Raw genomic sequence first — 23,896 nt, 5'->3', positions numbered from 1 at the left:
GGTGCCACAAGTATTCCTTTTCTTTTCATGATAGAAAAACCTCTCAGGCTTTGGAACAGGGTCCTCCTATTGGACACGGGGGAGCCCCATTGCTAGGGATACAAAAGAGCAGGTTGGCCTGTCAGGAGCAGTCCGATGTGTGGTTATCCATTGTTAATGCACTGTACAGTCCCCTTGGATTTAGTGGTGGCACCATCAAAACCAATGACCTGGGCCTACTGACTGGCTCTAAGGGAATGCTTGTTGTGTGATTTCTGGACAGAGCTGTTGGGTAAAGCTCTGGTTGTCTGGACTTTAGGGGACAGGTCTTCTATTCATGTAAATCAGCGTAGATCCATGAAAGCCGATGGAGCTGTGGCAACTATACCAGACGAGGATCTGGCCCAACAGAATTAAGACACGTAGCTCAGCCCTTACCAATACAGGGGGCCCTGGATACCCTCTACCCACTACCATGGGTTGTTTTGCAATTGGTGCACACGATTTCAGCAATTTATTTGAAAAAATCCTCCTTTTCCTCTTACTGACCTCCCCTTTGTGCCTGCTCCAGCAGGGTGGCCAATAGAAACGTCCTGCAGATGGATGGGGAAAAGTCACCTGTTCAGGGAGGACGGAAGCAGGCAGCCAATGAGGCACTAGCCCATACAGAGAAGGCAGCGTATAAAAGGGCTTCCCCCAGGGGTGATTGGGCTGCCCACCCAGCTCTCACTGAATCCCACAGGGCACAGGATGGAGACCTGCCTGAAAGTCCTGCTGATTGTCGGGGTGGTCACAGCAGCCCCCGCGCCATCATCATCCCCTCTGCCAACCCACGAGGATGCGGTTTTAGCTGCCGTTCAGCTCTACAACCAAGAGCCAGATATAACACTGGCCTATCGGCTCCTGGAAGCTGAGCCGCAGCCAGACTGGGTGAGTGACCTGGGGAATCGCTTTGTGGCCTGTGTATATTCGATGCCGCTTGAGCTCATAGAGCAGGTCAAGGGGAAATCGCTGGCCTCTGATGCTAGACTCCTGTACCTACAGTCTGGTATTTGCACCCTTACTGTTATTATCCAGGGCTGATTTCTGGTGGTGCCGGCTATGGGCTAGGTACCCTCCAGGCACTCATGAAAGACAGTTTCTGCTCACAATTCAAGTAGGCAGTGGTTAGGGGAAGGGGAAGGACAGAGAATTTATAAACCAGCCAACTTGAGTCACTGAAAGCAGCATGGCCAAAATTGGTTATAAAGAGGGTGTGAAATATGTGCAGGGACGGGTAGCAGCCAGACAGCTATTTCCCTGTATTACCACACAGCAGCTTCCTGATGCCACTGCAGAGGAAGGGCCTGAGAGCAGCAGTTCATTCAGATACAGCAGGCAGAGCCTGTTTTCCATTTGAATTATACTCTGAGCAATTCGGGGCAGGGACCGTCTTACTCTGTGTTTGTACAGCGCCTGGCACAAAGGCGGTGGCCAGACATAAGGGTTCAAAGAGAATGAGTCCGCCCTGAAAAAATCATGCAATGGACTCACTAAATTCTTCAGTGTTCTTAAAGTAATACACTTGTTTTGTTTTGTTTTTTTTGTCTGGGTTCTGAGCCTTTACAAATAAATACTGATTATTGGTGATTAAAGGCATGGAGTTCGGAAGGTTTAAAAAGGTTTAAGAGGAAAAATTATTTGAATTAAATGCCTTCCTGGGTCTCCTTATGCAGAGAATTCAAATTTAGTAATATGTAGAAGACAGATTTAATGTAAAGACATTTGATAATCCCTTATTGTCATTATTTATTAAGTGGCAACAAAGCGCTGGGCACTATTCTTCCTGGAGGGACCGAATTGATATATTATTTATATCCCAGCAGCATCTACAGGTTCCAGCCAAGACCATGGCCCCATTGTGCTAGGTGCTGTACAAATACATACTGTCAGCCCTGGCGGATTAGGCTCATGCAGAAGGGCAGTCCAACACCCGGGCGGTGGTGGGAGGGGATAAAGGGAACAGATGGAGTCCTGCCACTCTGGGGCTGACAGCCAGAGGCCCCGCCTCCCCGGGACAGTCACGGCCTGAATGCCGCTGCCCCGAGTCAGTCACTGCCAGAATCCTGCCACCCAGGCTCTCCCTCCCATCCCCCCAATCCCTCACCAGGAGACAGCCCAGGCTTGGGTTCTTTTCCCCATCCCGCAATCACTCACCTGGAGGCAATGGCAGGGCTCCCGTTGTCAGCACTGGGCAGTGGGGACCTGGCTGTCAGCCCTGGGGTAACAGCAGCAGTGCAGAAGTAAGAGTGGCAACGGGACACTAAGTGTGCTGTGAAAAGTGATATTTCACATTGCCACCCCACCCTTATTCTGTGCTGCTGCTGGTGGGGCGCTGCCTACAGAGCTGGACGCCCACCCCGCAGCCGCTGCTCTCTGATCCCCTGGGAAGCAGTCTATGTATTTGAGTGGCAGGAGAGCGGGGAGGGATAAATGACTATAGATACAAAGAAGAGGGGTGTGATCAAATAAGTTTGAGAACCACTGGACTAAAACAAGTCAATACTTATATTCTGCTTAGACTGGAATCTTTTCGCAGGGCCTCATCTGTGTATGTGTTTGAACAGCTCCTAGCACAATGCGGATCTGATGCCAGTCTAGGCCTCTGGGTGATACTGTAATAGAATAGAAAATAATTACAAGGCCAAAGTGGAGCCTGGTGCCTTGTTGCTCACAGTGAATGATTATTTTGTTCTTTCATTGAATTTCTTCTTAGGACGTGTCTTCAAAAACTATCCAACCGCTGACATTCACTGTTCAAGAGACAGTGTGCCCGGTAAAAGAGAAACGCGACATCAGCCAGTGTGAATTCAAAGAAGATGGGGTAAGGATCACTTGCTGCATGGAGACACCTCCCTCTGCACCTTAAGTTGACCAATAGCATCTGTCAGGTCCCGAAGCCTCACAGAAAACGTGTGTTTCCAGCAGAGACATAAAGGAAGGAATGGGGCCATGGGACAGTGCCTTTTCCACAGTAGCCTCCTTATCAATCCTTACATCAATGTCACAAACAACATCCATCCATTCATCCATCCACTAATTATAGGACTGGATGGTTTTTAATCTCTAGTTTGCTGTTGTCAGCTGGGGCACCGTTCTACCGGGGAACCCTCACTGAAGTCAAAAGGAGAAGGGGATGCAGCTCGTGTAAAATATTATTCATGGTGCACTGACGTTCCTAATGAGATCAGGGCCGCATGGTGCCAAGTGTTGCATAAACTCAGACAGTCCCTGCTCCGCCCCAAAGAGTTCACAATCTAAATAGACCAGACAGAGACAGGCTGGCCGAGAGGGAGTGCTCTTATCCCCGTCTCACTGGTGGGTGATGTGACTCACTCAGGGTGACACACCAGGACAGTGGCAGAGTGGGGAACTCCACCCAGGTCTCCTAAATGGCAGCCCAGTGCTTTAACTGCACGTCCACTCTTCCAGTTCTATAGGTATGCTCTGCCCTAACAGAAATCCTGCTTCACTTGGCTCAACTGAGTACAGATTTTGGTTCATTCTCTCCTTGTCTATGTCTACATTTACCCATATGCTGTTCTCTGTGGGCCCCTCTCACTCATCTGGAGTACACAAGGAATCGCAAAGTGACTGCTCGCAAAGTAAGGAACTATTGAACATGAGCAAAGGTTACTTAGATTGAAAGTTCCTCAGGGCAGGGATCATCTTTCTGGTCTGTGTTTGTACAGTTCCTCTCGCAATGGGGTCCTGATCCAGGGTGATGTCCAAACCAGGCCGAAGACTGAGCCTCCCAACGTCCTCTTTAACTTGTGACCAAACCACCCTGGGAAGCAGGTCTCCACATGCAAGAGGCCTGAGCGTTAGCGCTCCCTGACAGGCAGATGCTGAGGTCTCTTTTCTCTCCCTTACAGCTGGTCAAAGACTGCTCTGGATTCTTCTCCACTGAACAGGACCCCGCTTCCGTCATCATCAAATGCGAGGAGGCATCTGAGGAGGTGAGTGGCCTGGAGGACCTCCTCTCTGCTCACGGCTGGGCTGAGGCAGGGATAAGGGTTTCCCTCGCTGAGATCTTGGCCAGGTATTTCACACTGCACAAGTGTTCCCAGAACAAGTGTCCAGCTGCACCTGCTGGCAGTGAGCTGGCAAAGGCCTCCTGCCCCACAGGCCTAGACATGGAGCCCTACAGCCGCCAGCAGAACCGCAGGGAGCAAATTCTAATCTCACTGGGATACATAAGAAACCTAAAGCTCCAGATGGTGCCTGGCAGCGGGGCAAGGGCAGGGGGCTCTGGGGAGGATCCTCACCACCTGCCTTTGTCTGGCAGTGACATTTACATACGTTGTATGATGCAGACACTGAATGGCCCCTGGTCCCACACACCAGACAAAAGGCCCCAGGCATGGCCCTTTCTTCTTGCTCTACAGCAGGGACCTACCCAAAGTGGGCGTAAGGGTTACAGACAGTAAAGGGTGAGGGGATAAGGGCTGAGTCTATAATCCTGTGCCTTCAATGGCACGGCCCTAGCACACTGTCCCCGCAGCAGGCAAGCTCCTGCCCCTCCCTCAGAGCCACAAGCGATGTCACCCCCTGTCCAGAGTCCAACGGGAACACTCCTGAAGGCTACTCCTCTCCCCCACTAGCCACCTAGGCCCACAGTGACACTGGTCGGATGCTCTCTTTTGTTCTGGAGAGGCCATGTGCTCCAGGGGAGAGGGCACTGGACTGGGACTCAGGAGACCTGGGCTCTACTTCCTGCTCTGCTACTGACCAGCTGTGTGACCTCAGGCATGTCACACTCTCACCCCTCACCCTTTCCCCCTCTGTCTATCTGGACTGTAATCCCCTTGGGGCAGAGACTGTCGCCCACTGTGCGTGTGTTACAGCAACTACCGCAGCCCTCCTCAAAGTTGGGGCCTCTAGTCATTGCTAATAAGAAATGAAACACAAGAGGGAACAAAGTAACATTCCCTGAGCTGCAGGAGCCAGTTTCAGTCTGCGTGGAGATGCTAACCCTGACTTCTTTTCTCTCTAGCCTAATATCGTCACACGGGGCCGCTGGAGTAGATTCAGGAAAAGAGCTGGCAGGTTTCTTCGCAGACATAAAGGGAAAATCATTCGTGCCGGTATAGGTATCGCCCTTGGATAAGAAGATCCAGAAAGAGAGGAGATGAAAGCGAGCCGATGCTGCCAGACCCAGATGTGGCTCCATTTCCCCTCCACTGGAAGCATCATCGGAAGCCAGGCTCATAACAATCTCAACAGCTTCAGAGTGTCTGCTTCTATCCGCCGCTTAGCAGCCATTGCAGGGCTGCTCACCAGGGCTCCTGTGCGTAATAAATTGCCATTCTGCAAACCTAAACTGTTGTCCTCTGGTTCATGTCCCTAATCTCCTCCCACAATATGGAAGCAGAGTGAGTCACCTGACTTTGCTACTGGCCAATGAAAACCCCCCAACGAGGAGTCACACGCCATCCTCATTAAAGAGACCCAAACCCTGCCCTATTGCAACAGAGATCCAGACACTAAGGCCCAGCTTGTTAAAAGTGACTAGCAACTATGGGTGCCCAACACAGGATGTCCTCAAAGGGGCCTGGTTTTCAGAAAGTGCTGAGCAGCTGCCCTCCGAAAATGTGGCCCCTTCAAAGTCTCTCTAAGGTTTGAGACACCGAAAATCAATTGTCACTTTGGAAAATTTAGCACTCAGGGCATGCAATGCTTTAGCCTCCCTGATTTACTGCAGGTTCCATCTAGAAAGTGGGTAACGCCCTTTGCCCTCTTGGTTCTCTGAGACAGGTAGCCCATAACACCCAAAGAAATCACTCCCTGACGGTTTAGTACACTCCAGGAAGGAGGGCCTGACAATGTCCTGTGTTAAAGGGTTGATGGTGCTCAAGTCCCTTTGCAGCCCCTCTGCCATGGGGTGAATTTTCCCCGAAAGAACAAGATGGGGCTGCCCCAAGGTTTCTCCCAACCAGACACACCCATAGAGTTCAGGCTCCTTGCACAGCTTTCAGCGAGGTGTTGATCATGAAAGAGGACCCCACAGCTCCCTTCCCACCTTCCTGTGCACAAACCCACAGGGACAAAATCCCAAAGCCGGGTCATTAAAGGTACAGATTCCATCAGACTGAAAACCCACGAGCTCTTTGGCCTGACAACAAACTTGATTCTGCCGCGCTTATGCTCCAGCCTTAAAAATCTATCGATTTGGAGTCAAGAATGACATGAAGTCTCCTGAGAGGCCAATATGGCTGCATCAGGCACTCTTTAGTGACCTGAACATTATCAAGTGGAAACAGGGACAAATTGCTACGTATGAATAGAAAAGAACAAGCCAAGAATGTAGGGAAAAAACAGGAATGCTAAGATATAAAATAAGTTACACCTAGCAAGGGACATACCGGGCACTAAGAAGAGGTTCTATAAATACATTAGGAGCAAGGGTAAGACAAAGGAAAGTGTAGGTCTGCTACATAAGAGGGAAGGAGAGCTAATAACAGACGACATCAAGAAGGCTGAGGAGGTTGATGCCTATTTTACTTCAGTCTTCACTAAAAGAGTTGATTGTGACCAGGTGCTTCACAAGAAGGGGAAAGGAACACAAGCCAGAATAGGGAAAAACAGATAAAATATTTAAATAAGTTAGATGTATTCAAGTTGGCAAGGCTGTACGCCATTCACCCTAGGATACTTAAGGAAGTAGCTGAAGCAATCTTTGAACCCGTAGTGATTATCTTCTGGAACTCATGGAGGATGGGTGTGGTCCCAGAGGACTACAGAAGGGAAAACATTTCTCTTTAAACTTAAACACTTTTAACATTAAACTTTCTCTTTAAGAAAGGGAAGAAAGAGGACCTGAGGAATTACAGATAGTCAGCCTAACTTCGATACCTGGAAAGTTACTCAAAGAGACCATTAAACAATCCATGTGTAAGAGCCTAGAATAGAACAGAATGATGAGTAGTAGATGAAGGGTGAAGCAATAGATGTCCTATTTCTTGATTTTAGTAAAGCTTTTGACACAGTCCCACACAAGCAAATGAGAGAAAAGTGGTGAAGATGAAATACTAAGAGGTGGGTTCTACAATGGTTGAAAAAACATTCTCAAACAGTAGTTATGAATGTTCACGGTCAAACTGGGAGGGTGTATTTAATGGGGCCTCCAGTGGTCTGTCCTGCGGCCGTTACTATTCAATATTTTCATTAATGAGGTGGATAACTGAGTGGAGAGTACGCTTATGAAATTTGCAGAGGATATCAAGCTGAGCGGGGTTACGAGCACTTTGCAGGACAGGATTAAAATTCAAAATCACCTTGATCAATTGGAGAACTTTTTTGAGATCAACAAAATAATACTCAATAAAGACAAGTCCAAGTGCAACACCAAGGAAGAATAAATCAACTGCACAAATACGTAATGGGGAATGACTGACTAGGTGGCAATACTGCAGAAATTAATCTGAGGGCTACAGTAGATCAGAAACTGAGTATGAGCCAATGACGGGATGCTATTTCGAAAAAGCTTAACATCATTCTGGGGTGTCTTAAGAGATATGTCATATGTAAGACCCAGGAGATCATTGTTCCATTCTACTGGGCACGGGTGAGACCCCAGCTGGAGTGCCGTGTCTAGTTGTGGGGGCCACACTTTAAAAAATACATAACAAATTGGAGAGAGACCAGAGGAGAGCAACCAAAATGATAAAAGGTTTAGAAAACCTGACCTATGAAGAAAGGGGGGGAAAATGCGATTAGGGTTATTTCTTTTATTTCTTATTGGCTTGTGGACTCCTCTGTGCTAACCCCAGATGCTTTTGTATGCTTGTAACCTTTAAGCTGAACTCCAAGAAAGTTATTTTGGGTGCTTAATTTTTGGAATTGCTCTTTTAAAATCTAGCAAAAGCCTAAGTTCCAGATGTATGTCTTTCTTTTTGATTTTAATAAAATTTACCTTTTTAAAGAACAGGATTGGATTTTTGGTGTCCCAAGAGGTTTATGCATATGCTGTTTAATTAGCTGGTGGCAACAGCTAATTTCCTTTGTTTTCTTTCTCAGCTCTTCCCTGGAGGGGTATGTGTGAAAGGGCTTCAGGGTACCCCAGAGGAAGGAATTCCCAAGTGCACCTTCCTGGGTTTCAAAAAAGGGGTTTTCCATTTGGGTGGTGGCAGTGTTTCCCAAGCCAACGTCAGAGAAAAGCTGTAACCTTGGGAATCATACAATCATAGAATAACAGGGCTGGAAGGGACCTCAGGAGGTATCTAGACCCTCCCCCGCTCAAAGCAGGACCAATCCCCAACTAAATCATTCCAACCTGGGCTTTGTCAAGCCTGACCTTAAAAACTTCAAAGGAAGGAGATTCCACTTTTACCTGGGAGTTTAATACAAGCCTGGAGTGGTAAGTATTAATTTTTAAAAATCCTTGCGGGCCCCCACCTTCTGCACTCGAAGTGCCAGAGTGGGGAATCAGCCTTGACAGAACCACATTAAATATGTAACTGAAGCGTTGCTGCCGACCTTCATAGTTTTCATACAGTCATAGTTGTTAAGGCTGCCAGGGACAATTGTGGTCATCTAGTCCGACCTGCTGCAGAAAATAGGACAGGTCAAAGAACCTCAGCCAATCATTTCTGCCTCAAGCCTGTAGCTTACATTTGAGCGAGAGCATCTCTTTTAGAAAGAGATCCCGTCCTGACTGAAAGCCTGCAAGTGATGCAGAATCCAGAACATCCCGAGGTAAATTGTTCCCGTGGTCAATTACCGTCACTATTAAAAAAATGCACCATATTTCTACTCTGAACAGTACAAGTGCTCCAACTTTTAAGCCCCAAATCAGCAGTTATTCTAAAGAACAGAACCCTGTGCCCCCATGGACCCCAATGAAGACGCAATGGGGTGCCACACGGGTGCCAGGGTCTGTCTGTCTGCACAACACTGGGGAATTGGGGTTTTGCTTAGCACAGCAAAGAAATGGACGAGAAACCCTATTCCAGTGGGCAAACTGCTGGGGGTGTTACCCAACTAACTTCTGTTTCCTGCATTCACAAAGAAATACCATAGCATTTGGGAAGCAAACCTGCAACTGACATAACGTTACAGTGCTGTGTCGTTGGGAGCGGGTGACCCATTCTGAATAGCCTCTGTCCTCAGCTCTTTCAGGTCAAAGTACTTTGCTCTAATAACAGAATGTATATTACATTTTACTCAGATATTGTCTAATTAACCCTGTGACGGGTTCGATCACAGAAACCCACTTGGGAAGTGCCAAGTCTACTTCTACCCCTGCTTTCCCTGCCAGCCTGGGACCCCAGCACCCTGTCTTGCTGAGCCAGACATGCCAGCCTGCTCCAACACAGACCCAGGGTCTGAACCACGTGCCCCAAAGCTGCAGGCTTAAACTGAAAGCAGCTTAAGAAGTGTTCCTGTCTTTAATACTCAGTTGCCCAACTCCCAATGGGATCCAAACCCCAAATAAATCTGTTTTACCCTGTATAAAGCTTACACAGGATAAACTCATAAATTGTTCGCCCTCTATAACACTGATAGAGAGATATGCACAGCTGTTTGCCCCCCCCCCCCCAGCCCCGGGTATTAATACATCCTCTGGATTAATTAATAAGTAAAAAGTGATTTTATTAAATACAGAAAGTAGGATTTAAGTGGTTCAAAGTACTAATTGGCAGAACAAAGTGAATTACCAAACAAAATTAAATAGAACATGCAAGTCTATGTCTAATACAGTAAGGAAACTGAACACAGACAAAAACCTCACCCTGAGAGAAATTCCAGTAAGCTTCCTTTTACAGACTAGTCTCCTTCTAGTCGGGGTCCAGCAATCACTCACAGCTCTTGTAGTTTCTGTCCTTTGTTCCAGTTTCTTTCAGGAGTCCTTGGGTTGGAGAGGCTGTCTCTTAAGCAAGCTGAAGACAAAATGGAGGGGTCTCCCACGGCTTTAAATAGACTTTTTCTTGTGGGTGGAGACCCCCTCCTCTCTCCAATGCAAAGTCCAGCTCCAAGATGGAGTTTTGGAGTCGCATATCCATGCATGACTCATTTTGGAGTCACATATCCATGCATAACTCAGTTTTTACAGGCAGAAGCCATTGCTTATCTGCTACCTTGAACGTCTTCATGTAGACTTCTTATGTGGATTGGAGCCTTCCAAGATCCATTGTCCCTTAAGTGCTTCTTGATTGGGCACTTAATTTGCACATTCCTTTCTCAAGAAGCTGACCAAATGCTTTACAAAGGCTACTTAAAAATCAAGCCAGTAAGCAGCCAATATTCATAACTTCGAATACAAAAATGACACATGCATACAAATAGGATTAATAGATTCAGTAGATCATAACCTTTACAGAGATGTGTTACATGGCACATGTAGCATGAAACATATTCTAGTTATGTCATATATACATTCATAAGCATATTTCCATAAAGCCTTATGGGGGGCACCGTCACAAACCCTCCCAACACTTCAGAGACCCAGGTCTAGAGAAATATTATAATCTCCATTTCAGGGAGTTCCAGGCACAGATATGCCATTTATCTTTGTCTCCTCTAATGAAAGCATAACCCAAGAAAGAAAAGGCACTTTAGTTCTCTGTAAGGTAAATCACAGACTGTCCAACACAAGAGGACACAACACAAATGTGTGAGTCACAACAGGTGTGTAGTGTTCTGAGATATCTGTATTGTGTGTGTGACGGACACAGGGTATTTGAAAACTCGAAAGAGCTGTTTCTAGGGAAAAATTCACAGCAAAATTACTTATTATCAGTGATTTGCATCACCGCAACCCCCATTCAGTGTCGGTATCAGAGTCCCATTGCGGCAAGCACTGTATCCAGGAATGAAGCCTGGAGTTGGCTGGTAGCCACCAATGATGAGGGCAGTCTTTAAGGCCCACCTGCACTGGGATGGCCCCATGGTCCCCTTTAAACCAACCTGTCTTAAAAGCATTTCATGCAAACTAGAGGTCTCTCATTAGCTGAAGGCTTCAGGAGGACACACAAAGCTCTATGAAAACAAGTGGGGATTCCTGAAATCTGAGGCTTCGATCTCTGTGCTCCGGATCCCGCAAACTCTGGAAACAGAGTTCAAGGCCTGCAGGGGCAGCTCCTTCGCTCTTCCACGGAAGAGAGCTAGGGAGTTCTGGAGGAACCTGCTGCATGGCATGGTTGTGGGGACCGTATAAGCAGTGAGGATTGTGTTGGAATCAATACTGGCTGGCCCTGGAGGGAGGGGCTGGATTCCAGGATCTGGGGAGTGGGGACACAGGAATGAGGTGCTGGCTGGCTATGAAGGAGGCAGCTTCCCTCCAGATTTGGGGGACTGGGCATACAGGGAAGATATGCCAGTGAGGTCTGGAGAAAGAGCTGCTTGAGGGACCTGGACAGCCAGGAGGGATAAATGCTGGTCAGTTTCCCAAGGGCAGGTTGTGCTATGGAGATGGAGGAGCCTGTGCTCCGTGGTCGGAGGATTTCACTGCAGTGCAGACACGCTGGTAACACAGGGCAAACCAAGAAGAACCCCGCACATTTCAGTTAAGCAGGAGTGTTGGGATAAGCAGGGTGCAGTGATCAGGTTTGTGCCGGAGAGCTGCAAGGAGGAAGCAGGGAGACATCTGAGAGATACAAAAGCAACATCTTGTTACAGATGCACCCTCAAGAAGGAGACTGCAAATGTTTGCAGGCCCCTGGGCTGAGCAGTGCTAAACCTTGGGGTTCCAACAGAGCTGCAGTGGGACTCTCAGAGCAACCACTATTCAATAGAGTGCCCGGAGATAAAGACGAGGAGCTGAATTCTTCACCGCCATGCACCTCAGTCTTCTTATTCATAGGACACTAGCACCTACAGACACCAACCAAGGTCTATTATGCTAAGCGCTGTACGCACATGTAAGCAGCCAGGATGAGCTCCACCCTGACATCTGGTGGTGAGGTGTAGCAAGTTGTGGAAAAGAACTTCAGGGGCTGATCTCATTTGCATAGGCACACCCACCCTGCCTAGAATGAGTCCATAGCTGCCCAAATGGTCACTTTGGCTGCTGTGGGATCCCCAGTGTCTCTGTTATTGGGGCAGGAAGAATAAATTATTATTACTCTGATCATGGGAATCAAGGACAGTGGAACTGTACTTGGCGTTTTGTTATGACGGAGGGACTCGCCATCAACTAAGTAGCACTCGCTAGGCAAGGGACATGGGTTCCAAAACTCTGTGAATTGAGAGAGGCTGGGGGTAGGTATTAATGTGTGAGTGCATGGGCCCCCTGGTGAGGGTCTTGCATGCTAATTGCACTTTCTTCTCTTGCTACTGTGGAATATCAGAGCTAATTTTGATTCTATTAGGAGTCTAGTTACAGGCTACTGAGCTGAATTTGCTTTGGGCCAATGGTGTACCAGCACTAAGGCTCCCCTACTACAAGCTAAAATCACAAAAGAGCTGAACTGACTAAGAGCTGAAATCACTGAGTGTTGTGTTAAGTAGTGGGGAGCCTGAAGATGTATGGTGGAGCAGAGCAGTTTGTGGGACGGCTGGCAGAGCGGAGCCCCTTTGAGAGGTGGGGCCATCAGCTTTAGACCACGTAAGATGCCCCTTGACGCACCCCCCGCCCATCTCCACCCAGGTTGGGAGGTAAAACTCTGTAGATAAACTTTCGAACTCTGGGGCTGCCCTGATCAGGGACAGAGACTTTTGGGTCACTGGACTTTTGGGACTTTGGGTGATTTTGGGTTGCTGGGCTCAAGAACCAAAGGGAAAGGACACGACCCAATTTGCTTGGGGTGGGTTTTTTTGCTCATGGGTTGTGTTATGAATCCTGTTGGTGGTGTTTCCCCAACATAATGCCACATTGTTTCTCTCTGTTATTAAAAGGCTTTTTGCTACACTCAGACTATGTGCTTGCGAGAGGGGAAGTATTGCCTCTTGGAGGCGCCCAGCGGGGGTGGTATATATTTGTCCCAGGTCACTGGGTGGGGCTCGAGCTGGTTTTGCATTGTGTTATTGGAATGGATCCCCTAGATACTGAACCCGGCCCTTGTTGCTGCCAACTCTGTCAGGCAGAAGGGTTACATACACATAGGACAGGAGAGTGTTCAATCTAAACAGTGTGTTTATGAGTGTTCAATCTAAACAGGCAATATGGAGGAAGAGTGGGAGAAAGTAAGGATCGCTATTCACAGATGGGGAACTGAGCCTCAGACGGATAAAGTGACTTGCTGGAAGTCACTCATGGAGTTGACAGAGTTTGCAAAATAATGACCAAGTCATCAAAATCCAAACTATGACCAAGTACAACTCTGCATCAAGCTGTACCCCGGGGGGCACATGCAAGAGGCACTGCCTAGGCTGAGAGGGAAATTTCAGCCGGACAAAATATGATTTTGTGATTATGGAGAAGTAAGTGGTACGAGCGCACTGCCACCCAACCCCACGTGACGCAGCACCAGCTTTAATTCACACACCGCACAGGGAAGGATGGAATTGTCAGTTACAAACCCCGACCGTCCTGCCTGGATTACCAAACCATAGCTAAACGGTCAGCCAGAATGTGCAGGAAATGACCTGAAGAAAGAATCCTGAGACTTCCTGGTCTTATCCTGCAGCAGAATCCTGATGAAGGGGACTTCACAGCTAGGAATACCGTCCACACTATTTACTGTATTTTATGTAGGAGGGAAAGTATTGGGAAAGCCCCACTCAGAGGACACAGAGAACGTGCTCGAATCACACAGAAGAGATCTGATAGTTTGATTGTGTTTGACAGAATTGCAGGACCAGTGGATGAAGAGGAAGTGGCCGATAGGGTATAACTGGTTTTTAGTAACACATTTGAGACAGTGCCTCATGAAATCAGACTCTCAAAATTAATTCAACTTTTCTTGGGTAGGGACACAGCCACGTGCACTGGAAATTGGCCAACTGTGAATATAGGATAAGGAAAAAAGAATAGCAGCCTACAAAGGACTTAACCCCGTGAGAGGGGGAAACATTTGGAAAGGGGGTTAGGGGTATGACTAGGAGCAATGGGATAACATTAAGAAAGGATGGGTTAGGCTGACACATGGGAAGACTTCATGATAGAAAAATCTCTCAGGCTTTGCAACAGGGTCCTCCTATTGGATACGGGGGAGCCCCATTGCTAGGGATACAAAAGAGCAGGTTGGCCTGTCAGGAGCAGTCCGATGTGTGGTTATCCATTGTTAATGCACTGTACAGTCCCCTTGGATTTAGTGGTGGCACCATCAAAACCAATGACCTGGGCCTACTGACTGGCTCTAAGGGAATGCTTGTTGTGTGATTTCTGGACTGAGAGCTGTTGGGTAAAGCTCTGGTTGTCTGGACTTTAGGGGACAGGTCTTCTATTCATGTAAATCAGCGTAGATCCATGAAAGCCGATGGAGCTATGGCAACTATACCAGACGAGGATCTGGCCCAACAGAATTAAGACACGTAGCTCAGCCTTTCCCAATACAGGGGGCCCTGGACACCCCCTAACCACTACCATGGGTTGTTTTGCAATTGGTGCACACGATTTCAGCAATTTATTTGAAAAAATCCTCCTTTTCCTCTTACCGACCTCCCCTCTGTGCCTGCTCCATCAGGGTGGCCAATGGAAAAGACCTGCAGATGGATGGGGAAAAGCCACCGGTAAAAGGAGGACCAAAGCAGGCAACCAATAAGGCACTAGCCCATACAGAGGAGGCAGCGTATAAAATGGCTTTCCCCGGGAGGGACAGGGTTGCCGACCCAGCTCTCACTGAATCCCCCAGGGCAAAGGATGGAGACCTGCCTGAAAGTCCTGCTGATTCTCGGGGTGGTCACAGCAGCCCCCACGCCATCATCATCCCCTCTGCCAACCCACGAGGATGCGGTTTTAGCTGCCGTTCAGCTCTACAACCAAGAGCCAGATATAACACTGGCCTATCGGCTCCTGGAAGCTGAGCCGCAGCCAGACTGGGTGAGTGACCTGGGGAATCGCTTTGTGGCCTGTGTATATTCGATGCCGCTTGAGCTCATAGAGCAGGTCGAGGGGAAATCGCTGGCCTCTGATGCTAGACTCCTGTACCTACAGTCTGGTATTTGCACCCTTACTGTTATTATCCAGGGCTGATTTCTGGTGGTGCCGGCTATGGGCTAGGTACCCTCCAGGCACTCATGAAAGACAGTTTCTGCTCACAATTCAAGTAGGCAGTGGTTAGGGGAAGGGGAAGGACAGAGAATTTATAAACCAGCCAACTTGAGTCACTGAAAGCAGCATGGCCAAAATTGGTTATAAAGAGGGTGTGAAATATGTGCAGGGACGGGTAGCAGCCAGACAGCTATTTCCCTGTATTACCACAGAGCAGCTTCCTGATGCCACTGCAGAGGAAGGGCCTGAGAGCAGCAGTTCATTCAGATACAGCAGGCAGAGCCTGTTTTCCATTTGAATTATACTCTGAGCAATTCGGGGCAGGGACCGTCTTACTCTGTGTTTGTACAGCGCCTGGCACAAAGGCGGTGGCCAGCCATAAGGGTTCAAAGAGAATGAGTCCGCCCTGAAAAAATCATGCAATGGGCTCACTAAATTCTTCAGTGTTCTTAAAGTAATACACTTGTTTTGTTTTGTCTGGGTTCTGAGCCTTTACAAATAAATACTGATTATTGGTGATTAAAGGCATGGAGTTCGGAAGGTTTAAAAAGGTTTAAGAGGAAAAATTATTTGAATTAAATGCCTTCCTGGGTCTCCTTATGCAGAGAATTCAAATTTAGTAATATGTAGAAGACAGATTTAATGAAAAGACATTTGATAATCCCTTATTGTCATTATTTATTAAGTGGCAACAAAGCGCTGGGCACTATTCTTCCTGGAGGGACCGAATTGATATATTATTTATATCCCAGCAGCATCTACAGGTTCCAGCCAAGACCATGGCCCCATTGTGCTAGGTGCTGTACAAATACATACTGTCAGCCCTGGCGGATTAGGCTCATGCAGAAGGGCAGTCCAACACCCGGGCGGTGGTGGGAGGGGATAAAGGGAACAGATGGAGTCCTGCCACTCTGGGGCTGACAGCCAGAGGCCCCGCCTCCCCGGGACAGTCACGGCCTGAATGCCGCTGCCCCGAGTCAGTCACTGCCAGAATCCTGCCACCCAGGCTCTCCCTCCCATCCCCCCAATCCCTCACCAGGAGACAGCCCAGGCTTGGGTTCTTTTCCCCATCCCGCAATCACTCACCTGGAGGCAATGGCAGGGCTCCCGTTGTCAGCACTGGGCAGTGGGGACCTGGCTGTCAGCCCTGGGGTAACAGCAGCAGTGCAGAAGTAAGAGTGGCAACGGGACACTAAGTGTGCTGTGAAAAGTGATATTTCACATTGCCACCCCACCCTTATTCTGTGCTGCTGCTGGTGGGGCGCTGCCTACAGAGCTGGACGCCCACCCCGCAGCCGCTGCTCTCTGATCCCCTGGGAAGCAGTCTATGTATTTGAGTGGCAGGAGAGCGGGGAGGGATAAATGACTATAGATACAAAGAAGAGGGGTGTGATCAAATAAGTTTGAGAACCACTGGACTAAAACAAGTCAATACTTATATTCTGCTTAGACTGGAATCTTTTCGCAGGGCCTCATCTGTGTATGTGTTTGAACAGCTCCTAGCACAATGCGGATCTGATGCCAGTCTAGGCCTCTGGGTGATACTGTAATAGAATAGAAAATAATTACAAGGCCAAAGTGGAGCCTGGTGCCTTGTTGCTCACAGTGAATGATTATTTTGTTCTTTCATTGAATTTCTTCTTAGGACGTGTCTTCAAAAACTATCCAACCGCTGACATTCACTGTTCAAGAGACAGTGTGCCCGGTAAAAGAGAAACGCGACATCAGCCAGTGTGAATTCAAAGAAGATGGGGTAAGGATCACTTGCTGCATGGAGACACCTCCCTCTGCACCTTAAGTTGACCAATAGCATCTGTCAGGTCCCGAAGCCTCACAGAAAACGTGTGTTTCCAGCAGAGACATAAAGGAAGGAATGGGGCCATGGGACAGTGCCTTTTCCACAGTAGCCTCCTTATCAATCCTTACATCAATGTCACAAACAACATCCATCCATTCATCCATCCACTAATTATAGGACTGGATGGTTTTTAATCTCTAGTTTGCTGTTGTCAGCTGGGGCACCGTTCTACCGGGGAACCCTCACTGAAGTCAAAAGGAGAAGGGGATGCAGCTCGTGTAAAATATTATTCATGGTGCACTGACGTTCCTAATGAGATCAGGGCCGCATGGTGCCAAGTGTTGCATAAACTCAGACAGTCCCTGCTCCGCCCCAAAGAGTTCACAATCTAAATAGACCAGACAGAGACAGGCTGGCCGAGAGGGAGTGCTCTTATCCCCGTCTCACTGGTGGGTGATGTGACTCACTCAGGGTGACACACCAGGACAGTGGCAGAGTGGGGAACTCCACCCAGGTCTCCTAAATGGCAGCCCAGTGCTTTAACTGCACGTCCACTCTTCCAGTTCTATAGGTATGCTCTGCCCTAACAGAAATCCTGCTTCACTTGGCTCAACTGAGTACAGATTTTGGTTCATTCTCTCCTTGTCTATGTCTACATTTACCCATATGCTGTTCTCTGTGGGCCCCTCTCACTCATCTGGAGTACACAAGGAATCGCAAAGTGACTGCTCGCAAAGTAAGGAACTATTGAACATGAGCAAAGGTTACTTAGATTGAAAGTTCCTCAGGGCAGGGATCATCTTTCTGGTCTGTGTTTGTACAGTTCCTCTCGCAATGGGGTCCTGATCCAGGGTGATGTCCAAACCAGGCCGAAGACTGAGCCTCCCAACGTCCTCTTTAACTTGTGACCAAACCACCCTGGGAAGCAGGTCTCCACATGCAAGAGGCCTGAGCGTTAGCGCTCCCTGACAGTAAGATGCTGAGGTCTCTTTTCTCTCCCTTACAGCTGGTCAAAGACTGCTCTGGATTCTTCTCCACTGAACAGGACCCCGCTTCCGTCATTATCAAATGCGAGGAGGCGTCTGAGGAGGTGAGTGGCCTGGAGGGCCTCCTCTCTGCTCACGGCTGGGCTGAGGCAGGGATAAGGGTTTCCCTCACTGAGATCCTGGCCAGGTATTTCACACTGCACAAGTGTTCCCAGAACAAGTGTCCAGCTGCACCTGCTGGCAGTGAGCTGGCAAAGGCCTCCTGCCCCACAGGCCTGGAGATGGAGCCCTACAGCCGCCAGCAGAACCGCAGGGAGCAAATTCTGATCTCACTGGGATACATAAGAAACCTAAAGCTCCAGACGGTGCCTGGCAGCGGGGCAAGGGCAGGGGGCTCTGGGGAGGATCCTCACCACCTGCCTTTGTCTGGCAGTGACATTTACATACGTTGTATGATGCAGACACTGAATGGCCCCTGGTCCCACACACCAGACAAAAGGCCCCAGGCATGGCCCTTTCTTCTTGCTCTACAGCAGGGACCTACCCAAAGTGGGCGTAACGGTTACAGACAGTAAAGGGCCAGGGGATAAGGGCTGAGTCTATAATCCTGTGCCTTCAATGGCACGGCCCTAGCACACTGTCCCCGCAGCAGGCAAGCTCCTGCCCCTCCCTCAGAGCCACAGAGCGATGTCACCCCCTGTCCAGAGTCCAACGGGAACACTCCTGAAGGCTACTCCTCTCCCCCACTAGCCACCTAGGCCCACAGTGACACTGGTCGGATGCTCTCTTTTGTTCTGGAGAGGCCATGTGTTCCAGGGGAGAGGGCACTGGCTAGGGACTCAGGAGACCTGGGCTCTACTTCCTGCTCTGCTACTGACCAGCTGTGTGACCTCAGGCATGTCACACTCTCACCCCTCACCCTTTCCCCCTCTGTCTATCTGGACTGTAATCCCCTTGGGGCAGAGACTGTCACCCACTGTGCGTGTGTTACAGCAACTACTGCAGCCCTCCTCAAAGTTGGGGCCTCTAGTCATTGCTAATAATAAATGAAACACAAGAGAGAACAAAGTAACATTCCCTGAGCTGCAGGAGCCAGTTTCAATCTGTGTGGAGATGCTAACCCTGACTTCTTTTCTCTCTAGCCTAATATCGTCACACGGGGCCGCTGGAGTAGATTCAGGAGAAAAGTTGGCAGGTTTTTTCGTCGACATAAAGAGAAAATAATTCGTGCTGCTGTAGATATCGTCTTTCCCTAAGAAGATCCAGAAAGAGAGGAGATATAAGCGAGCTGATGCTGCCAGACCCAGATGTGGCTCCATTTCTCCTCCACTGGAAGCACCATCGGAAAACAGGCTCATAACAATCTCAACAGCTTCAGAGTGTCTGCTTCTATCCGCCGCTTAGCAGCTGTTGCAGGGCTGCTCACCAGGGCTCCTGTGCGTAATAAATTGCCATTCTGCAAACCTAAACTGTTGTCCTCTGCTTCCATGTTGTGGGAGGAGATTAGGGATATGAACCAGAGTGAGTCACCTGACTTTGCTACTGGCCAATGAAAACCCCCCAACGAGGAGTCACACGCCATCCTCATTAAAGAGACCCAACTCCTGCCCTATTGCAACAGAGATCCAGACACTAAGGTCCAACTTGTTAAAAGTGACTAGCAACTATGGGTGCCCAACACAGGATGTCCTCAAAGGGGCCTGGTTTTCAGAAAGTGCTGAGCAGCTGCCCTCCGAAAATGTGGCCCCTTCAAAGTCTCTCTAAGGTTTGAGACACCGAAAATCAATTGTCACTTTGGAAAATTTAGCACTCAGGCCATGTAATGCTTTAACCTCCCCAATTTACTGCAGGTTCCATCTAGAAAGTGGGTAACGCCCTTTGCCCTTTTGGTTCTCTGAGACAGGTAGCCCATAACACCCAAAGAAATCACTCCCTGACCGTTTAGTACACTCCAGGAAGGAGGGCCTGACAATGTCCTGTGTTAAAGGGTTGATGGTGCTCAGGTCCCTTTGCAGCCCCTCTGCCATGGGGTGAATATTCCCCGAAAGAACAAGATGGGGCTGCCCCAAGGTTTCTCCCAACCAGGCACACCCATAGAGTTCAGGCTCCTTGCACAGCTTTCAGCGAGGTGTTGATCATGAAAGAGGACCCCACAGCTCCCTTCCCACCTTCCTGTGCACAAACCCACAGGGACAAAATCCCAAAGCCGGGTCATTAAAGGTACAGATTCCATCAGACTGAAAACCCACGAGCTCTTTGGCCTGACAACAAACTTGATTCTGCCGCCCTTATGCTCCAGCCTTAAAAATCTATCGATTTGGAGTCAAGAATGACATGAAGTCTCCTGAGAGGCCAATATGGCTGCATCAGGCACTCTTTAGTGACCTGAACATTATCAAGTGGAAACAGGGACAAATTGCTACGGATGAATAGAAAAGAACAAGCCAAGAATGTAGGGAAAAAACAGGAATGCTAAGATATAAAATAAGTTACACCTAGCAAGGGACATACCAGGCACTAAGAAGAGGTTCTATAAATACATTAGGAGCAAGGGTAAGATGAAGGAAAGTGCAGGTCTGCTATGTAAGATTTAAGGAGAGTTAACAACAGATGACATCAAGAAGGCTGAGGAGTTTGATGCCTATTTTACTTCAGTCTTCACTAAAAGAGTTGATTGTGACCAGGTGCTTAACAAGAAGGGGGAAGGAACACAAGCCAGAATAGGGAAAAACAGATAAAGTATTTAAATAAGTTAGATGTATTCAAGTTGGCAAGGTTGGACGCCTTTCAACCTAGGATACTTAAGGAACTAGCTGAAGCAAACTTTGAACCAGTAGCGATTATCTTCCAGAATTCATGGAGGATGGGTGGGGTCCCAGAGGACTACAGAAGGGAAAACATGGTACATCTCTTTAAAAACGGGAAGAAAGAGGACCTGAGGAATTACAGACAGTCAGCCTAACTTCGATACCTGGAAAGTTACTCAAACAGACCATTAAACAATCCATGTGTAAGAGCCTAGAGTAGAACAGCATGATGAGTAATAGACAAAATGGATTTGTCAAGAATAAATCATGCCAAATCAACTTAATTTCTTTCTTTGTCAGGTTACTGGCCCAGTGGATAGGGTGAAGCAGTAGATGTGCTATATCTTGATTTTAGTAAACTTTTGACACAGTCCCACATGATATTTGCATAAGTAAATGAGAGAAATGTGGTGAAGATGAAATACTAAGAGGTGGCTGCAACAATGGTTGAAAAAACTTACTCAAAAAGTATTTATGAATGTTCACAGTCAAACTGGGTGGGTGTATTTAATGGGGTCTCCAGTGGTCTGTCCTGGGTCCGTTACTATTCAATATTTTCATTAATGAGGTGGATAATGGAGTGGAGAGTATGTTTATGAAATCTGCAGAGGACACCAAGCTGAGAAGGGTTATGAGCCCTTTCAGGACAGGATTAACATTCAAAATCACCTTGATCAATTGGAGAACTTTTCTGAGACCAACAAAATAATACTCAGTAAAGACAAGTGCAAAGTGCAACACCAAGGAAGGAAAAATCAAATGCACAAATACATAATGGGGAATGACTGAATAGGTGGCAATACTGCAGAAATGAATCTGAGGGCTATGGTAGATCACAAACTGAATATGAGCCAAATTGCAGGATGCTATTTTGAAAAAGGTTAATCTCATTCTGGGGTGTGTTAACAGGAGTGTCATATGTAAGACCCAGGAGGGAATTGTTCCATTCTACTGGGCACTGGTGAGACCCCAGCTGGAGTGCTCTGTCTAGTTGTGGGGGCCACACTTTAAAAAATTCATAACAAATTGGAGAGAGACCAGAGGAGAGCAACCAAAATGATACAAGGTTTAGAAAATCTGACCTATGAGGAAAGGGGGGGGAAAACAGGGCATATTTAGTCTTGAGAAAAGAAGACTGAGGGGGACCCGATAACAGTCTTCAAATATGTGATGGACTGTTATAAAGAGGGTGGGGATCAATGGTTCTCCATGGAGACTGAAGGTAGGACACGAAGCAATGGGCTTAATTCGCAGCTAGGGAGAGTTAGGTTAGATATTAGGAAATACTTCCCTAATACTGTGGGACTCTTCGATGACTCCGAGCTCCAACATCCTTTTTACCTCGGCCTTGATCTCCTCCCCCTTTTTGCCGCTGGGACCCAATAGGGCCTTAAAGTTACCTTTGCCCCAGGGTCTGTGATAATGTGGTGATATGCTTCGGTGGTCCGACGTGGCTTGATTGAAAACAAATCCTGGTACCAGTTGATCATCTCAGTTACCTCCTTCTTCTGGTTTGGTGTCAGATCAGTGGATATCCTGATCTGCTGCTTACAATGTGTATGATAATCAAGTTGGGCCATTTCCAGCACAAATCCAGGTTTTCTCACCCCTCCCCACAAACTCACTCTCCTGATGGTAATAGCTTATCTAAAGTGACCACTCTCCTTACAGTGTGTATGATAATCAAGGTGGAAATGGGCCACCTTGATTATCATACACATTGTAAGGAGAGTGATCACTTTAGATAAGCTATTACCAGCTGGAGAGTGGGGTGGGAGGAGGTATTTTTTTCATGCTTTGTGTGTATATAATAAGATCTTCTAAACTTTCCACAGTATGTATCCAATGAAGTGAGCTGTAGCTCACGAAAGCTTATGCTCAAATAAATTGGTTAGTCTCTAAGGTGCCACAAGTCCTCCTGTTCTTTATACATTTCATGATTTCAGATATTTAAATCTGAAACTTCATGGTGTTATAACTGTAGGAGTCCTGACCCAAAAGAGACTAGTGGGGGGGCTCACAAGGTTATTGTAGGGGAACCGCAGTATTGCCACTCTTCTGCTCTGCGGCTGGCGGCGGTGCTGCCTTCAGAACGGGGTGGCTGGAGAGCTGCGGCTGCTGGCCAGGAGCCCAGCTCTGAAGTTAGTGCCACCGACAGCCGCAGCGCAGAAGTAAGGGTGGCCAGGTACAGTATCGCCACCCTACCCTTACTTCTGCGCTGCTGCCTGCAGAGCTGGGCCCTCGGCCAGCAGCCACCACGCTCCAGCCGCACAGTTCTGAAGGCAGCAGCGCAGAAGTACGGGTGGCATGCATGGGCGGCGGGTGTAATAGGCCATGGGAGGCTCTACCTCCCCCGGCGCTGCTGCAGCCACGGGACCCCTGGTTGCGGGTTTAGTGGTGAAGTTTTTCCTTTATTATGCCCCATACTGCCTCCTCGGCCACCCCAGAACCTGCATGGGGCATATCAAAAGCATCTTCTAACAGACGCTTTTCACTGGGGCGGGGAGACCAGTCCGGGGCTCTGCCAGGTGGCAGCAGCGGGGGGGCCTTGGGGCTGCGGCTGGCCCAGGACTCCTGCGGCCGAGAGGGGGCACGCTTCTCTGGGGCTGGGGGGGGGGCGGGGCCTTGTGGCTCCAGCCACAGGGGGGAGGAAGGGGTCTCAGGGCTCTGGCTATGGGGAGGGCATGGGCAGAAGGGACGGAGCCGGGGGCTAGCCTCCCCAAAGGCAGTGAAGGAGGCAGCTGCCCTCCACATGCAGAGGACCAGTGAAGCTATACCAGCGAAGTCTGAAGAAAGAGGCTGCTTGAGGGACTTGGACTCAATGAAGGATAAATGCTGGTCAGTTACCTAAGGCCAGCAGGGGCTGGAGCTGGAGGAGCCTGTGCTGCATGCTTGGAAATTCAGAATTTAGTGCAGACACCCTGTCAACACAAGGCAAACCTAGAGGACGACACCCCCAAATTTCAGTTAAGCTGGAGTTCTAGGATAAGCAGCGGTCAGTGATCAGGTTTGTGCTGGAGATCTGCAAGGAGAAAGCAGGGAGATATCTGACAGATTCACATGCAAGAAGGAGACTGCAAATGTTTGCAGGCCCCTTGGCTGAGCAGTGCCAAACCTTAGGGCTGCAACAAAGCTGCAATGGGACCCTCAGAGCAACCACTATTCAGTAGAGCGCCAGAAACTAAAGACTGGA

The 23,896-nt window shown here is 48.4% G+C and overlaps 1 protein-coding gene across 1 annotated transcript; it reads left to right on the top strand.

The window, feature by feature from the left end:
* The first annotated feature begins 693 nt into the window (after window positions 1-693).
* LOC140906095 (uncharacterized) lies at window positions 694-19,230 on the top strand. Its single transcript, XM_073329603.1, has 8 exons — window positions 694-909; window positions 2,735-2,842; window positions 3,894-3,981; window positions 8,657-8,667; window positions 14,735-14,941; window positions 16,758-16,865; window positions 17,917-18,000; window positions 19,039-19,230. The coding sequence occupies exons 1-8, from the start codon at window positions 730-732 to the stop codon at window positions 19,150-19,152; spliced, it is 900 nt and encodes a 299-aa protein (XP_073185704.1). The 5' UTR covers window positions 694-729; the 3' UTR covers window positions 19,153-19,230.
* Window positions 19,231-23,896: the final 4,666 nt, after the last annotated feature.

This window comes from Lepidochelys kempii, chromosome 2, assembly GCF_965140265.1.
Source record: "Lepidochelys kempii isolate rLepKem1 chromosome 2, rLepKem1.hap2, whole genome shotgun sequence".
NCBI lineage: Eukaryota > Metazoa > Chordata > Testudines > Cheloniidae > Lepidochelys > Lepidochelys kempii.
This window is presented reverse-complemented; position numbering and strand designations above follow the sequence as displayed.

Excerpts from the sequence above, each read along its gene's own strand:
- LOC140906095 (XM_073329603.1), top strand. The coding sequence starts at position 730 with ATGGAGACCTGCCTGAAAGTCCTGCTGATTGTCGGGGTGGTCACAGCA. Across the intron at positions 14,942-16,757 it reads CTGAGCCGCAGCCAGACTGG|GACGTGTCTTCAAAAACTAT; the intron begins GTGAGTGACCTG and ends ATTTCTTCTTAG. Across the intron at positions 16,866-17,916 it reads GTGAATTCAAAGAAGATGGG|CTGGTCAAAGACTGCTCTGG; the intron begins GTAAGGATCACT and ends TCTCCCTTACAG.